The sequence below is a fragment of the Neofelis nebulosa genome, chromosome 4 (assembly GCF_028018385.1).
Source record: "Neofelis nebulosa isolate mNeoNeb1 chromosome 4, mNeoNeb1.pri, whole genome shotgun sequence".
Taxonomy (NCBI): Eukaryota; Metazoa; Chordata; class Mammalia; order Carnivora; family Felidae; genus Neofelis; species Neofelis nebulosa.
This window is the reverse complement of record NC_080785.1, coordinates 14,294,372-14,313,264: the sequence shown is the minus strand read 5'-3', so window position 1 is coordinate 14,313,264 and position 18,893 is coordinate 14,294,372. Positions and strand designations below refer to the sequence as shown.

Sequence of the window (18,893 nt, the reverse complement as noted above, 5' to 3'; positions counted from 1 at the left end):
CATTCTGTTCCACACCAGCTTATGCATTGAAAATTCTGTATCTTTAAAAAAAGAGTTGAGGAACAGAAGAACTGTGTTTTGATGTTAACAAACTGTACGAACACAAGACTTAAGAAATAAGAGTAGATGTTGCCATGATGGTGTGGCTACTTGAAGGCTGCAAATTCTCCTGTAGAGGGAGGACAAGAGCTAATTTTAAAAAAGTTATCTCAAATAACCTAGAGACCCAGAAAAGCCTCACTGAAAGGTGACTAGCTATCTATTACAAATCTAGCATCATCATAACTAATTTAAAAGCAAAAATGGCTGAAACCCATAAAAGAAGATAATTTACAGTATAGAGAGTAGGGTTCAGTTACATCAATTACATATCAAGTCTGCAAGTAACTTCCCAGCGGGGATGTACATGTTATGGTTCTAGTCACGCTGAAAAGCACTGCGACGAACAAAATTTCTCAGAAACTGACTGTAAAATAGTAAGTCTGATTTGTTGAATACTTTGCCTCCCAATTATCAACTCATTTCCATTTTTATAATGCCACTATTAGATTAGAAAGGAAGAAACAAGAATTCTCCCCATTTGGAAAAAGATAAAATTAAGAGGTCAGCTGATTTGTCCACATGACACATTTGATTGAAGGAAAGAAAATCTAGACTGTCCATTTTCTAGTTCATTTCCTTTTAAACTACCAAAATATTACACACAGGCACGTGTGACTGAACATTACTGTCAGCACAAGGAATTCTTTAAACCATAAAGTCCCTTTGAGGTCCTATATTCCGTTAGCTTACCGACTTTGAGGGTTCATGCCATTATTTTTCATTTATCGTTTTGTTCATAGCTTCTACTTGTAACTAGAGGCTGGTTCTTCTTATTATATACACTGTAGTTAATTTTGGGGGGTTGGTTAATAACCGACAACCCTCGGAATTTAGCCAGCCTTAACATCGTTTCTCAGTAGTAACAGCTTGTGTGATGAGGATCCAAGCAATCACTAACATGAATACGCTATTTAATCTAGGAATAACCTATCCATCTTCTAATTGCTGTTAGATTCCAACTGGTTACTAGAGAACACTGGTATATCCCAACAGACTGCTAATGACTGGATGGCAGAACCCTCAGACTGTAGGCTAGTAATATTAGTCGATTAGACTAATATGAGACTGTTTGAATGCCTGTTATATGCCGGGTGCATCAGTGAATACTTTACATACATTTGCATCTGAGCCTCACAATAATTATAAGGCAGGTGCTATTCCTTCTCTTAGTTTGTAGAGAAGCAAGCTGGGGGTTTAGAATAGTTAAGTAGTTTGCCTGCTATCTCACAGCTAGAAAATGGCAGAGTTAAAATGCAAGTCTGGTGGAAGAGAAGAGTCTTCACTATTAACACACCCCTAAACACTTTTCAATAATTAATCATTTGTTTTCCCATTCTGAATATTATTACTAATTGGACTGCACATAGGGAAACTGTCTTTCTATCTAAGGATTCCTTTCACCAAGGAAGTAACCACGGCATTGTGAGTCAAAAGGTCAAGGAAGGGTAAAAGAATTATTACCTCATATTTAAAGTTAAAAGGATTAGGGAGTATGGCACTAGTGAAAAAATTAGCCAAATTACTAAGACTCTGGAGAGCCAAAGATAGCATAACCACAGGAGGCTGTTAACAGCGACTCTAGAAATGGATAAACATTCACACTACCTTTGCTGATAGCTTGAGTGCATTATGGTTTTAAGGTTGCTATTTTTTCCAGTATTTTAATACATTTCTTCAAAGCAATTTCCAACATTCTAATTAGTAATCGCTGTATCTGGCAGAATCTAAATCTCATCGAAGGAAGCCAATGTGAAAATAGGATTTACTTAGAAATCTTTATTTTAAAAAATGGCTAAATTTTAATTAAGTGAGAGAGTATCAAAAGTGACAAAATTCTAAGTTAAATCGTATATACTGCATTAAAAAATAACTTGAAAAAATCTTCAGATGTTGTCCATTAATTATGATTAGGCACTCCACTTTGTTGAAGTGTTTTACTCTACAAACTTAAAAATGTGAGCCTTGAAAAAAAAAATCACAAAACAACCGCCCAAGGACAAACTCTTACCAACAAACTGCAAATCATACGCCAGTAAAGGAAACAGTTAAGATCATTCTACCACTGTCTGCTGCTTCTAAAGGAATGGACTTCTTTGCATCAACAGACTTCAGGTCCAGGAAAAAAAAAAAAAAAAAAAAAAAAAAAGACAAAAAGAACTCAAGAGTTTAGGGACCAATAAAACTCTTTCTATATATGACCCTGAAATCATGGAGAAATTTAAGAAAAATTGGGGGTAAGAGGCGATGGATCTGCTTTTGGGAAAAAAAAAAGCATACTCCTTCTTGCGTATCTGGAAATCTCTATTATCCCATCCCCTATCCTATTTTATTTGAGGTAATAACAATTCTTTGAAGTCAAACACCCAGAATACTATGTGGCTTTTTGAAATCTTGGTATATTAACTTAACTGTTGCCTGAAAAATCAGAGGCCAAAATGAAACTTTTTTTTTCATCTCTTTTCTGGCTAAGAATAACCTAAGTTCTATTTTCCATGTGACTTTAGTTAAGATTAGGGGAGGGAACACTTGGGAAGGCCCTGTGATTTTAGATACTCTAAACATCAAGATTTGTTTATTCGAAAGCTAAGGATTTTATTAACTAGTTTTAAGATATTACGAAATAATTATCTTTTAGTCCAGAACTGAATGTATTTCAGAGGCTCTCATACATATAATTTGATGTATACTTCTTAAAGATAAAATATGCTATGAAAAATCTAGTGTTATTTTGCACACAAATTGATCACTGCTTTAGATGTGGGGACAGTCATCTGAAACTAAAGCAAGTCCCATTCTTTCTCTGTGGTGACCTTTAAGGAAGTTTCAGAAGTATAACATTCTGGCACGGACACACTGGACTTGTTAAATTCTTAAGAGAAATTATCACAGGAGAGATGAAGTATTTAATAAAATAAAAAGTGCTATAGAAATACTCAATAATTCTCAATCTAACAGACTGTAACTGATAAAATGTTTTAGCCATAAAGTACCCGTTTCATAATATTAAGCAACAAAGGCAGTTCATTTCCTTACATCGAGAGCGACTCACTTGAGTCAGAGGCCATTTAAGTTGCTGTGTTACATGGTCTCTATTTAAAGAGAATGATTTTTTAAGAAATATTTGTAATGTTTATTTATTTTTGAGAGAGAGAGAGAGAGAGAGAGAGCAAGCAGGGGAGGGGCAGAGAGAGAGGGAGACACAGAATCCGAAGCAGGCTCCAGGCTCTGAGCCGTCAGCACAGAGCCCCATGTGGGGCTCGAACCCACAAACCGTGAGATCATGACGTGAGCTGAAGTGGGACCTTTAGCCAACTGAGCCACCCAGGCACCCCCAAGAGGATGATGTAACTAATGCTTCAGTATGTAAATGCCTAGTACAATATTAATATCTGAAAATAAACAACCTAAAGTATTTGATTAAATGTTGTGATCCCTCAACTACTTAAAAATCAAGATGAAAAATCTTAGTCCTCACCACTTGACTAGTAAAATGCCTAACATGTAAACCAAATTTTATAAAAAGGCTGTCTGCTGAAAAAGGAAATCAACTTTAATAAAAATATCTGAGGGTTCAGGTTTTAAGAAAAAGAGCAGGTCATAAGAGAACGAATGTCCTTCTGTTTCAATTACCTAGTCAGAGAGGTGGACTCCACATATGGTTAGAAAAACGGTATTTTTCTTTATTTGGAGAAAGCATCTACAATACAGCATAAAAGAACAGAAAAGGAGACTACCATATGTCATTCTAATGCTCCCTACTCCTCTGCATCTACGCTTTCTAAACATCTCGCTCTGCCAGATTTCTCATGTTCTTCCACCACACGTCCAGGGGGCCGGGTTTGAAGACAAGAGAACTCTCAGGTGACCCTTTGGAGGCACAATGGAGAGTGTGAGACAGCGCTGTGGCTGGAAGAGCTCAGCAATGCCCTCTGGCAGAGGAGGCTGAATGGAGTCAAAGGCAGACAGTGGGGTTGCTGGGTAGTTTTCAGTGAAGGGGGTAGTCAGGGGAAAAAACGGTGAGCAAAGAAAAGAAAATGTGAGTGAAGCAAGTATAGTGAAGAACTATAGAAAGAACTGTATCAATATAAAGATCATTTGACTCCTGTGCCTTAAAATGCTTTCCAAAGCTTTGAGCATTGAGCATTCCACAGACCAATGTAAAAACTTTATCAGCTACATGCTTGCTATTCAATTTATGATAAATAAAACCCCATTTAGTAATTACTACTAATCACATCTTTAAAAAAAAATTTTTTTTTAATGTTTATTCATTATTTTTGAGAGCGAGCGAGAGAGAGCGAGCAGGGGAGGGGCAGAGAGAGGAAGACACAGATTCCGAAGCAGGCTCCAGGCTCTGAGCTGTCAGCACAGAACCCAACGTGATCATGACCTGAGCCGAAGTCGGACGATTAACCAACTGAGCCACCCAGGCGCCCCACTACTAATCACATCTTTAATGTCACTAGAGGATTTGGAAATCCTACACTTTAATGTTTTTCAACATGCTCTATTCTTTTATGCCTTTCTCATTTTTATTTTTGAAAACATGAGAAATGTTCTTTTCCACTACTCTTGCCTAAATTGAAAGGCATGAATCCATTTTGAATAACATGAATGGTATTACTTGTCTTAAACTGCCCAAATAAGGGGCCAAAGGTATGCTATGCTTCTCACTGGGTAGTTTTCCTGGACGAAATTTCATCCATTCAAATTAGAAAGTTATTTTATTTTAATTACTTATTTTGAGAGAGAGAGAGCGAGAGAGCACAAGTAGGGAAGGGGCGGGGGGGGGGGGGGGGGGAGAGAGAATCCCAAACAGGCTCCACACTGTCAGTGCAGAGCCTGACATGGGGCTCAAACTCCCGAACCGTGAGATCATGACCTGAGCCAAAATCAAGAGTCTGATGCTTAACTGACTGAGCTACCAAGGCGTCCCAAGAAAGTATTTTAAAAACTTATTTGTGGTACCTAAGAACTAAAATATCATTAAAGTCTTCCCAATTTTCTTCTTTATTGGCTTCAAAGGATGGTATTTACGCAGATGTTGTCTGTGTGCCTGCATAACCCTGAACTGTCCGTTATATTTAAAAATCATCACAGTTCCAAACTGAATAAATGAAAACGTATTTAAGAGGCTGGCTTTTGGCACTGACTCACAAGTAGAGATGGTAATCTCTTTGATAAGATGCCAGCAATACTGCCTCTTTCACTTTTGATTCCAGTAAGATTTTGGTTCACAATAAGAATATTAATGACTGCCACAATACAGCCATTTTTTACATAAGAAAATGTTAAGTATTAGCTCTAACAAATACTTCGTACCATGGGATTAAAAAAAGAATACCATTCACTCATAAGAAGAAGAACCTTTCTGGGCAAAGAACATATGGAACACAAATTTTATGAGACACATGGATAAGGGGATTGTTAAAATAGGCATCATGAGAGGGAAGTATAATCTGAAGTAACAATATTTAAGAAGTCTGTGACCTTGCTGTTTGGCAACTAAAGACATCTAAACAAACAAACCCAAAACTTTCACAGAATTCTGTTAAGCTTTTTTGGGGGAGGAGGAGGCAATGCATTTGTAAGGAAATTCACCTTCCATGTGTATATGACACCTTTAGTAATGAGGAAATACTACTTAGAAGGAACCTCAATTTATAACATTTGTCCACTAAAAATCCAAGCTTCAACCGTATTACTCATGTCAGACATCCACTCCTCAGCAATGTCTTTCGTTACCTGCACCCATAATTTATAAAAAGAAATTCAGTCTATTGCTAAGGTGTATAAAGGACATCCATATTTTCCAAGTTATAATAAAAAGTAGTTATAGAAAAAATACTAAGAATAAAAATAACTTATTCAACTCTCGTGGCTTCCTAAATGAGATCTGTTCGGACTGCCTTGCCTCACACGGGCGTTAAAACCTGTCATCCCCTTTCTACCTGCAAGCCCATACACGGGGGCAGTACTGCTCTTGCGAGTCCTTAAGGGACATGTGATAGCTCATAACAAAAGGTGCAGGAGAAAAGTTTAACTGAAGTTTAATAATTAGGATAAGCCAGTAAACAAAACCAATTTGTAACAGGAAGTAAAGCCTCCAGAAGAGGTACCGCAAATGTTCAGCAATGTCTGTGCATTTTGAAAACCCTTGGATATTTAAAATCCAAAGCTAAGTATACATTTTAGATCAGGAAATAATTATATCTAGTCTTTAAAAGCATACACATTCTTTGGTTCATCTTTTTTTAAAAAAGAAGATGCTATCCAACTTAGTACAGAAGCACGCACATTTCCACCTCCTTGGCCCCGGCCCCCTGCACTCGCGCAGTCATCTAACTTATCTCAGTGGACGGGAAACGCACCATATCCCCCTGCCTGGATGGGTGTTTTTGGAGAAGCACAAGCATAGAGACTAAAATCCTCTGTCTGGAAGCCAGCCCGATTCAAGGAGGGTTCTGATGCACTGCGGTGAATTTTTGGCAATGAGCGGGCCAGCAGCTCAATAGAGGCAAGAATCTAAAAAAGGGAAAAAAAAAAAGAAAAAAAGAAAAAAAGAAAAAAGTAGAATGAAAATCTAGGTGGTGTTAATCTTTAATATCCGCATCATACTTAACAAGAAAGCACCTGAAATCTTACAGTGTTTTGAGTATTATCCTAAACACTTAAGAAATTGGTATTTTTTTCCTTACAAAGAAAAGATTATTACCAAACTCCATTGGCTTTAATCTCTGCAAAATAAATGGGGAAAGCAACCCATAGTTAGCTTTTATTTACATTTTAGATTATTTGCCAGCCTTGGAACAGTAAATAATACAAAATTTTAAACCAATTATATACCTATCCCACAGACCACAGTCCCTTTTGGGAAGAAGAAGGAGCATAAATCAGTAAAGCACTATATGGCTTCACAAACAGAATCATCAGAGCAACCCATTCTTTAAGAAACTCAGTAATAGGAAACGTCTTACACATACATGATTAAAAGGAGGGTCCCAATGACCCAGACTGCTAGTGGCACAGGAGTGAGAAGTGACAGGTGACATTCCAAGAGTGAAGGAGAAGACAGGAAAACAACAAATAGACACCAATCCACAAAATGTAGAAACTCAGCATATTTTAAGGTACAAAGAAACAGGTTATGACTTTGAAGGCGTACAGTATAATAACAGATGTTCATAATCATGAGACATATGTGTAAAAGGCTTGGCACAATGCCTAGAATATATAGTAAGTACTCAATAAAACTTTAGCAGCCAACACTATTATTTTTCTGAGCCACCAAAACTTTTTTAAAAGTTAAACTATAATCTGTATAATGATTAGTATAAGGCAAAGAAGCAATGTTACAAAACATTTTAAATTACAAGCATAACACACAAATAAAAATTCAAATAATACAGAAAAAGTTTAAGTCCTACCTTCCAGGGGTAACCACTGTTAAAGAGTCTATACTTTCTTCTGGACCTTTCCTATGCATAAACATGCACATATGAAAACAGAGCCCATCCCCACCCTCATCACCATTTAAAGTGGTATCATTCTATACATACTTTTCTGCATTGCTTTCTTTTTTTTCCCCCTCCCTAACATCCATGCCATCTAGAGAGCTACCTTGATTTTTAATTTTTCCTAATGGTAAGCATTTTTGTCTATAGCTGAACACTTGTGGAAGCAGGCTCTGTAGTATACCTTTTCAGGAGTGGAATTACCAGAGCACAAAGTATATATATTTTAAGTTTATGAATTCTAGCAAGTCCTTTCAAAAGGCCAAACCAATTTACATTCCCAACCACACTGTTAAAAAATTTACAAGGAAGGCTCTTCCTTACTTCCCAACATCGTTCCCAATGCTGGATATTGTCAATCTGAGAGAGGAAATCAAGATGTATTTCACCGTTACTCTACATTTTACTGACTGTCCCAGAACTTTTAACATCCTAAGTTCATTCGCCATTTGTATTTCTTTATGATTCACCAGTTCATATCCTTTGCTCATTTTCTATTATCTTTTACTTACTGATTTGTAGGAGGCCTTTATATAATACCGGTATTTATATTTTATTATATACATGCTACAATTATTTTTCTATGTTTACCTTTCAATATTATTTTTATTATACAGAAGTATAAAAACTTTTATTGTAGTCAGACATTCTCATGTTTTCCTTTATAATTTCTGGATTTTGTCTCTTGCTTATAAGGAAAGCCTTTTATCTCAAGGTTATAAAAAATGACTTCCTATTTTAAGGTTTTGTTTTCTACATATAAATCTTTAGCCATTTAAAATTTATGTTTTTTTTTTTTTTAATTTTTTTTTTTTTCAACGTTTTTTATTTATTTTTGGGACAGAGAGAGACAGAGCATGAACAGGGAGGGGCAGAGAGAGAGGGAGACACAGAATCGGAAACAGGCTCCAGGCTCCGAGCCATCAGCCCAGAGCCTGACGCGGGGCTCGAACTCACGGACCGCGAGATCGTGACCTGGCTGAAGTTGGACGCTTAACCAACTGCGCCACCCAGGCGCCCCTAAAATTTATGTTTTTATATAGTGTGAAAAGAGATCCTGTAATGAAAAATTAAAAACAGTACTTAAGGTAGCCTTCAATAATCTGAAAAATTCAGATATGCATTTCATTTTCTGATATCATGCAAGGAATAAAATGTTACTTATATTTAGAAATATGAACATTTTGAAAGAAAAAAAAGAAATATGAACATTTTGTCCCTTTTAATACCACTCAGAAAGTGGGTCGGTCGCCTGGCTGGCTCAGTTGGTAGAGCATGCAACTTGATCTTGGGGTTGTTAAGTTTGAGCTCCATGTTGGGTGTAGAGATTACTTAAAAAAAGAAAATCTTAAAAAAAAAGTGGTCCTATGGATATAATTTGCATTATTAATGTACACCAAGCAGGTTAAACAGGAAGCTCTGGCACCTGGAATATGAAATGAGAACATGGTACAGGGGGCCTGCTGACAATGGCCAACAGCACTGGTCCTTTTACTTTGATATCTTCAACCAGTGGTTTTCCGGGTTAAAAAAAAAATAACTCTTCCTCAAAATAGTAACTTAGAATTCCAATACGTAAAACCTAGATCTACCCACGCTGAGGCAGCCCCTGAGAGATATGTTCAAATTATAAATTCTATCTTTAATTCTTTATTTAAAAAAAAATTTTTTTTTTTAAATTTTAAGTAGGCTCCACACCCAACGTGGGGCTTGAACTAATGACCCTGAGATCAAGAGTCGCATGTTCCACCGAGACAGCCAGGTGCCCTGGTCTTTAATTCTTTTTTTTTTTTTAATGTTTGCTTATTTTTGAGAGGGAGACAGAGTGTGAGTGGGGAAGGAGCAGAGAGAGAGGGAGGGAGACACAGAATCCAAAGCAGGCTTCAGGCTCTGAGCTGTCAGCACAGAGCCCAACGTGGGGCCTGAACCCGCAAATTGCAAGATCATGATCCAAGCTGAAGTTGGGCACTCAACCAACTGAGTCACTCAGGTGCCCTGGGTCTTTAATTCTTTAGATGGGCATAAAAGATCCACTAGCTCCTGTAACAGTGACTTCTGTCTAAGAGACCCAGCTAGCGCTGTGCATTCAAGGGCAGAAGGTTCATAAAAGACCAACTCCGTGATTACAGTAGCTGGATAATTAAGGGAGTTAGCACTTCCCACTTACAAACTGTATTGATTTATCAAGACCTATTTATGTGGTGCTATCAGGAACTTCCTAAGCATCATAAAAAACTCAATTTATATTACAATACCTAAACTTTCTAAGTTTGTTCAGGTACTTAGTTTCAGTTCATGAAGCTTAATGAAAGATTATGAACTTCAGGGCTGTAGCCTTATAACATGAAGAGACAAAAGTGATAATTCATTTTCTAAGAATCAGAGAAAGGCAGACAGTACCAACAGCTGCCTTTTCTTTTTGCTCCAGGTGGAAACGTTCTTCCAAAAGACCCAGTATGTAGGGAAGCTTGGAATGTGTTTATCTTACCACCAAGAAGAATTAAAGCAGTAGTTCTCAAAGTGCAGTCTGTGGGAAAACTATTTTCGTAGTAACACTAAGGTATTATCTGCCTTTTTCACTGTCATTACTTTGCAAAAGTCAGCGGCGTTTTTAGAAGCTACACGGTGGAAGGTACTGCAGCATAATGGATGCAGAGAATCCAGATGTCTTCTTTTTGTAGAGATTTGCAAAAAAGGTAAAACAATGCCACTCGTCTAATTTTGTTGGTGGGGAAAATGTAGTTCTTTTTAATTTCATAAAAATGTTATTTAGCATGTAATGGTTTTATTACGCTTAAATAAACTTATCAACATTTTTAAAACTTAGTTTTAATTTCTAAAATGGCAATTACTACTTATATAAACAAAAGCTCTTTGGGGGGCCTTCAATAATTTTTAAGTGTGTGAGACCAAAAATTTTTGTTTGAAAACTGCTAGACCAAAGTCAAGTCTTTCTGAATACTCTGTCCTGGGATTCCAGGTTTCTAGATGTACCACTGTTCAACCTTTATAAAATCATCTCTGTGCAATTACTTCTCTGCTGCCTGCACACGATCACAAGGCATCCAAATCCATATCCATAAAACACAAAACTGTGTGCCCCTGAAAGTATTTAAAAATCTGCATCTGAGTATTAGTCTGTCCTCTTAGGTAACATCAAGCTTCTTCTTACTTGGGGAAACAGTGGCCTCTCATCTCTTTTCTTTTTTAGGCACTCTGCCATCAATCTCTTCATGGCTTTCGGACAGTTACTTCGTACCTTACTGAGATCTGGAGAAAGATATCCTCGTCCCACCATAAAAATTATCTGGGGAGGGAATAAAAAAAAAACAAATCAAACAACTGCACTGATAAATTGAATAATACTCCAACACTGAGAATTCAACAAGCTGCACATTTATGTGTACTTTTCTGCGTGTACATTTTCCCTTACTAAAAAGTTAAGAAACACAACGCTAGTAATCTGATTCTCACACATCTTATCGTGGGGACCCGACACTGCACGGGCCGTCAACTGAAAACTTCATGACCCATGGACTGTTGTAAAGGTCTCCTAATCGCTCCCCAGGTCTCTGGTCTCTCCTTCCCCAATCCATTTCCCACTGCCAGGGTAATCAATCATGAGACACAGATCAGGCTGTGCCTCTTTTCTACTTAAGTATTTTACTGAGTACTTGTTGGGCATCATACTGAGTCCTTTATATATATGTAGCTGGAACTAAAGATGTTAACCTTCTTAGGAGTTGTTTTGGCATCTGCGTTTTAAATTTGTTTGCTGAGGAAATGGGTGATATGGGGCATTTAGTTATGTAGATACGAGAATCACAGCCTCCTCCAAAGAAAAGAAGGTAAACCATCTGGGAACTGAAGTTTTCTGTTTAATAAAGTAAAAAGGCTTGTCTTCCCTGGGTGCAGAGATTTATAATTTTTCCAACTTCTTAACTTTCTAATTCTCAGCTCTTTTGATAATGGGCAGAGACAGACATCAGAAGTCTTGGAGAGGGGGGGGGGGGCGGGGGTTTGATCTTAGAGGGAACAGTTCCAACGGACAGCCTAGTGGCTAGGTGGACAGCCAGTAAGAGATCCCTTGTTACAGGCCGGAGCTTATCAACTTTAGAACAGTCGAGCCTGGTCTCTTAACTTGCTCTTAGTCCCTGTTCAGTGCTGTAAGAACCGGTGCTGACCCGAGAGCAGATGTGCTCGAGGACCACGCGGTGCAAGTGTGCAGCTACCCTTCCATCTCCCCTGGCAGAACTGCCCTACTCCCGCTTTGTAAAAAGCATACCTTTTTTACCCACATGAAATTTAACGATAGTACACATTGCACCAAGGTGTAAAACTGCTGGGGTACCAAAGGGACACTATTGGTATTTAACAGGGCTTTCATGAATGGGTAACAAATACCTTTGCAAGACAGCTAGTTTCCAAATCTTTGCTCTCAGTAAAATTAACTGAACCGTCAGCTGATTACAAAACTCAGTGACAAGCTATTATGCAATTTTTTGGTACATTATAGACATGAGTTTTAACTGAGTGATATGGTGTACGGTAAAGAATTTATCTTGCCCAGAAAAAGGGATGGCCTTTGCCTTTGGCTCCTAGGAGATAATCCCTAAAAGTTTGGAATGTCCTGCCTGATGAGAGTATTTCTGTTTATTTACCTGGGGGCTTATAGAAGGGACTTTGAGTCACATAGTACCAGTTTGACTTCCAGAGGGCTTGAGAACTAAGGCCAGCCACAGAGGTAGTCAACCTTATCTACCTGACAGAGCCCCAGTGATAACTCTGGACTTAAGAGAGTCTCTGTGGTTGGCAGTGTTCTGCTGTCGGGAGAATTCAGTGCGGTCCACAGTTACACTGGGAGAAGACAACTGTGACCTCCACATGTGGAACTCTCCTGGATTCTGCCCTATGTGCCTCTTCCCTTGGCTGATTTTAATCTGTATCCTGCTGTTGCACTAAACCATAACTGTAAGCATTAACAACCTAGAGCGAGTTCTCAAACTTAATGAGCAATTGAGTCTGAGTGTGGTCTTGGGGACCAGTGAACTGTGCATGTGGGTACAACAAATTCCTGACTTTCCCATCTTTGTATCTACCTGAACAATACTGCTCAGTGCTTAATTCTTTCTCATTTCAGCAAAAGCCTATTTATCCACAAATACATGAATGAACTGAAAAGCCCCATATGTTCATTAAGACACACATTTCCAATAAAATTTTACCTTCTTTATTTCTATATACCAAAACTTACATTATTTTCATCAGTTATATGTTAATACTCATTAATAGAAGCATAGTTCAGAATTTAAAAAATTAACCTTCAAAGACTAAAGTCACAGGAAAGATTTTTGTAATTCTAAATTTAAACACATATTTTTTGTTGCAGAGATGTTATTTGAAAGGCTTGAAAGTATAAAAGTATGTTTAAAAAAGAGCCATATCAAACTTTGAAAAAATATAATACAAAGGAAATCACATTCTTTGCAATTACTTAAACTTAAAGGGAAGACTCTCAGGATATAATTCATGTACAGAAGATTTAAGTGGCACATAAAAGATAAAATCAGCAGTTCAATTTGAAATTCTGGAACTGACTGGTCATTTCCATTCTCAATCCACATTCAGCACTCCTGGCACCTCCACCCCTTGATTCATGCCTCTGTATTACTGGATCACAATGTCTACTCGTTCTCATCACCCCCTCCCCTTGTACTGCTTCAACAGATTGGTAAACTCCACCAAAAGCATGGCCTGTGTATTATTCATCTTTGTATTCCTTTATATCCCATAGTGCTTTGCATATAGTAGGCTTTGAAAATTTCTTATTGAAATAATTTGTGTGTAGGTAAGATACTGGTATTTATCATTTTGTATCTCTTGAGAGCTTGTGCTTAGAACCTAGCCACCAGGCTCTAACAAAGTCCATACTTTCTAGAAGACGTCCCCATAGAAAGGTCCATGTCGACAAGAACTAAAGCCCTTGGCCCTTGACCCTGACCAAGCTTCCAGCAGACAGCTAGCACCACACCTTGTCAGAGGTATGAATGAGCCATTTTGGAAGTGGATCCTTTAACACCCAAATGAATGCACCCTAGGCAACACAATGTGACACAGACATAAATCTTCCTCACTGAAAGCAGTCCAAACTGCAGATTCATAATTTGCTTAAGCCACTATGTTTTGGGTGGTTTGTTATACACCAACAGTAACTGAAATAACAGACTTAAATAACAGTACTTAAAATAACAGATAAAAATTAGTTGTTATTTTCTTCTAAGATGACACAGCACTTCTACTCCAAGAAAAGAAAACCATGAGGACAGAGAGTCAATACACGTAGCCTAAATGAGCACATTATTAACCCCAACTCAGTAGAAAAGCTGCACTGGAAGAGGAAAGAGCAGGGTGATTAGAGAGCAAAATGGAAGGATAAAGAGGGGGAAAAAAATGACAGCAATTTCTTAGATTTCAGCACTAGAGTAAGGAAAGCAAAAGGCATGCTATACGATGGCCATCCCTTGAAGCGCTAAGAGAACTGCTCTAGGAAAGAATCTGATCTTTACAACCAGAACGAATTCTTTAGTGCAATTTCTTATTTTTATAACTGAAAAAAAAAAGACACCTGAAGAGGTAAAGTGACCAGGTCATGAGTCCAAGGTCGGCCATTACACTGAGTTTCTTAACCAGAGTCCTGCTTTAAATTTACAGGCAAAACCTGCCACCCGAGACTATGGGGGGAAGAGTACACAGGAACAGTTCCTACAGTGCGTAGTAAAGAAGGAGATGTCCTATCTCCCATGAGAAAGAAGAATATTCCTAAATTTTCAAACAGAAGTCCAATCTGAGAGCCATGGTGATGAAAGTTCGAGAGAAAAAGAAAAATCAAATCAAGGGGACAGACGGAGCAATAGCTGGGGTTACGTCACTGAAGATGACTAGAATTAGCAATTCCCAAAAGGGACTTCCATGGAAAGTGCCATTTGAAGAAAGCAGACAAGAAGTAATGAAATAGAATAGGGGTAAGGGATAGTGCATATATCATTCTTTGACCCCCTTTTTCTTTCTTTCTTTTAAAGTTTATTTATTTATTTTGAGGTGGGGGGCAGAGAGAGACAGACAGACAGAGAATATCCCAAGGAAGCTCCCTGCTGTCAGCAAAGAGCCCCAAGTGGGGCTCGATCTCACAAACTGCGAGATCATGACCTGAGCCGAGATCAAGAGTCAGACACTTAACTGACTGAGCCACCCAGGCGTCCTCCTTTTTCTTTATCAAATATTCAACCTGGTTTCAGACTGGCAAATTCCAGAAGGTTCTTACTACCAGACAGAATTAACCAGTAAAGGCCTTACTCTTCTGTTGGTCACTCACTTACTTCTCTTATGGAGAGTAAGCCCTTGCCACATCATTTATTATACTCCTGTGGAAGACAAAGCACCTAAAATGCCAAGAAGTGGATGAGTGCAAAACTCTGGGTTGCTTTTTATCCATATTTTGGAGGTAATAATACCCATTTCCATAATGTATTATTTTATTAAAACAGAAGTAGTCACTGGATTTCATCCAGATCTTAGATTCATAAATTTTTATTTGTTGTCTCTATGATAAATCAACTAAAACTAAAGTTCCCTTGTAAAGTGGATCCTTTAACACCCAAATGAATGCACCCTAGGCAATACAATGTGACACAGACATAAATCTTTTTTATGTAAATCCCTTTTCCCTTGTAGAAAAGTTATATGCAAAGGAAAAGTGAACATGGCACAGGGTATTATGTCTTATGGTTGAATTAATAGGACTGTAGGAGGCAGGGCACAGGGAGTTTGCAAATTAGAACCAACCTTGCTACTCAGATTGCCATCATCCAATCAATCATCTCAGTGATCTAGAATCTGTCACAAGTCCAATGAGTGCAATGGGTTGACTATGCTCCTTTGCTAGTAGTTTGGTCTATCTTGCATCTATGCTTCATGCAGGGCTTAAAATGTCAGGTAATTAGGAATCAGGTCACAGATTTTTTTTAACACTCAAAGGTAGTATTCAACATTCAAAAGCTATGTAGTAGTTAGAAAGACCAAACAGCAACTAACCAATTAGCTTTGTGCTGACCTTGGTAGAAACAGTCATTTAAATCACTTTTTTCATCTACATAGAATCCAGAGCACTCTGGGTAAGGGGCCATCTGGTCACTCAGCAAGTATCCACAAAGTACAGGACAACTGAGACTACTTCTCTGAAATCACATACTAGCTGAAGTTCTTAGAGAGAAAGATACTCAGAGTTATTACCAAAAAGATGGAGAGTTGAACTGATGACCAACACACATACACACACACTACTTACATGAAGTTAACACATTTATAAATTAAAACTATCATTTCACTAGATTGAGAGCTTATGATAAAACACATACCACATTCATACTGTTGGATTTTTTTTTTATTCTTTGGATTGGGGATTCTCAACTTCGGTATGTATAAAAATCACCTGGCAAACTTATTAAAAAAGCAGGTGCTTGGACTTCACTCCATGGAATCAGAATCTGCTCTAGTATCTCTATGTTTAAACAAATTACCCAGGTAATTCTTCTTCTTTTTAATGTTTATTTACTTATTTTGAGAGAGAGAGAGAGAGAGAGAGAGAGAGAGAGAGAGGTGGAGGGGTAAGGGGAAGAGAATCCCAAGCAGCTCCAAGCTGTCAGTGCAGAGCCCAATGTGGGGCTCAATCTCATGAACTGTGAGATCATGACCTGAGCTGAAATCAAGAGTTGGGTATTTAACCAACTGAAATACCCAGGAGCCCTTACTCAAGTAATGCTGATGCAAACCACAGTACAAAGTATAAATATTATTTATAGTTTATATGGTCAACTATTGTTTTATTTTTATTTTTTATTTTTTTAAATGTTTATTTATTTTTGAGAGAGAGAGAGAGAGAGCGAGCACGAGTGGGGGAGGGGCACAGAGAGAGGAAGACACAGAATCTGAAGCAGGCTCCAGGCTCTGAGTTGTCAGCACAGAGCCCTACACGGGGCTCGAACTCACGAACCGTGAGATCATGACCTGAGCTAAAGTCGAACGCTTAACTGACTGAGGCCCTGTTTTTTAATATATTAATGGTGGAACTGCTGCAATCTCTCTCTCTCTCTACACACACACACACACACACACACACACACACACACACACACTTTTTTACATACTGAGGTATACAAGATAATTTTAGTAAAGACAATTTCATTTTCTTGGTTAGTGTCAAAGTCCTGGTGAATTTCATGTGGCTGGGACAGAAAAGGCAAAGAGCTGCCTGAGGCTAAGTTGGGTACTGGGGGCGGGGCGGGGGTGGGGGAGGTAAAGGACAGAGAACAGGAACTTAGGAAGAAATAAGCACAAAAATTTCCTATTAGAATTCTCCTTCTAGAAAAATGGAAAGCATGAAATAAGTCTTTCCATTTACCTAGTTAACAAAAGGGAGAAACCGTACTAGTTTCACAAGAATCCGATATGAAGAACAGCACAGCCAGGCTGCTTAGCACAAGCGGTGACGGAACAGAGAGACGGCATAAAGCCCAGTCGCTGCAGCGGCAGCGCCTTCTTCTAGCCGAGCTCGGTCAAGAGATGTGACCAACACCCACCGCTGCAGCTCTAGCTTCTAGTCAGAACATCAGGAGCTATACTCCATTACAACACTTAGCACTGAGCTTTCAAGGAGAGGCCTTACATGCAGCTACTATTGCTGAGAGTATACCAAAAGTTTCCAAAACTGGTAACAAAGATCAAGATATCTGTTTTTCATGCCTACCCGGACTCAACGCTTCTTTTCTTGCAACAAACTGGAGTCTTTTTTTTTTTTTTTTAATTAAAAAAAAATTATTTAACTTTGAGAGAGAGAGAGAGAGAGAGAGAGAGAAAGAAAGAAGGTGCACAACCAGGGAAGGGGCAGAGAGAGACAGAGGAGGAGACACAGAATCTGAAGCAGGCAGGCTCCAGACTTCAAAGCTGTCAGCACAGAGCCGGCTGCAGGGCTTGAACTCACAAACCTCCAGATCATGACCTGAGCCGAAGTCGGACACTTAACCGACTGAGCCACACAGCTGCTTCCAAACTGGACTCTTTATACATATAGTAAAATAAACCCCAAGAGATGGTAAAGATTTACCTGGTCCCTGTTGTTGATGTTTGAATAAGGTAACTGTCCAGTCATCAATTCATAGAGAACAATCCCAAATGCATATACATCTGACTGAAAGCTATATGGGTTTTTATCTTGCATTCGAATTACTTCTGGTGCCTGTCAGAACACAAAAAGACAAATATTCTTGTTTATTCTTCAACTTCAACTGAATAGACTGAAAAGCAGATTATTAAAATTCCCAGAACAATGCTTTTGTCATTAAATAATTCATCTAATATGCAACCAATTCTCTTATTAATGGGCAAAGAAGTAGAACTGATCAAGAAGAAAAATGCTTGGTAAACTCTGAAAGAGGTGGTATTACCCGAGATTCCATGTGCATTACTAAGATTTTATAATTTTATCAGCCATCCTCTTTCAGCACAAAATCCTGTCATTGCTATTTGAATCCTTCCCAGGACTAGTCCTATCAAGAATCAGTTCCCATTTCCCATTCTTGATTCAGTAAAGAAACATTAGATCTGTGTTCATGTTTGGGAGTAGCACAACCACTATGGTAACTGCCTTAGAATTTTGGTTTTCCCCCTTGGTACAATGGTTTTCCTCGTCTCAGGGCACCTTAGAGAATACTGGTAAAACTCCTGCCTCCAAAAGCATTGTCAACATGCCGTGGATGCTTTATTAACAAAAGCAAGAGACAGCAGGTTGACTTAGAAGATGGTATAAAGAATCTTGGCTGCTTGCTTCTTGGGAAAAGCTATAGACCAAAGCATATTTGCTACATTTTTACACATTTCACTCACTGTACTCTAATACTTAATTTCTTCTTGGCTGTTTACATAAAATACAATAGATGGTCAGTTAAATATTAGCTTAAAGGAATTACTTCACCTTGCATCTTCTGTTCTGTTTCATTTGGAAGAATTGTCTCATTAGAGAAATTGCAGAGTATAAATAAAAACTCTTGTGAAAGCGTTACTTTGATACCAAAACCTGGACTGACTGCAAAAATGGCTGGAAGACCTGGAACAAGATTCCTGGTCACAGGTCAGGGTAAGGCCAGTCAGACTCTCTCAAAAGGCAGGCAATGACATTCAGCCTCACCCAAAAATCACAATCACCTGTATAGACTTTAACCTCTC

General features: G+C 38.3%; 1 protein-coding gene across 7 annotated transcripts in view; it reads right to left on the bottom strand.

Annotated features, from left to right (window-relative positions):
- BRAF (B-Raf proto-oncogene, serine/threonine kinase) overlaps nt 1-18,893 on the bottom strand; it is a 172,156-nt gene continuing 153,263 nt past the window's right edge. For 2 of the 7 annotated variants that reach the window (XM_058724070.1, XM_058724073.1), the window contains 5 exons: nt 17,776-17,907; nt 10,789-10,923; nt 7,530-7,580; nt 6,474-6,627; nt 1-169 (listed from right to left, as the gene is read on the bottom strand). In XM_058724070.1, the coding sequence (XP_058580053.1) occupies nt 147-169; nt 6,474-6,627; nt 7,530-7,580; nt 10,789-10,923; nt 17,776-17,907 (495 nt within the window). In that variant the 3' untranslated portion in view covers nt 1-146. Of the gene's footprint in view, nt 170-6,135; nt 6,628-7,529; nt 7,581-10,788; nt 10,924-17,775; nt 17,908-18,893 lie in introns of those variants that run through there. The other 5 variants (XM_058724071.1, XM_058724074.1, XM_058724072.1 and 2 more) reach the window with 3 other exon arrangements.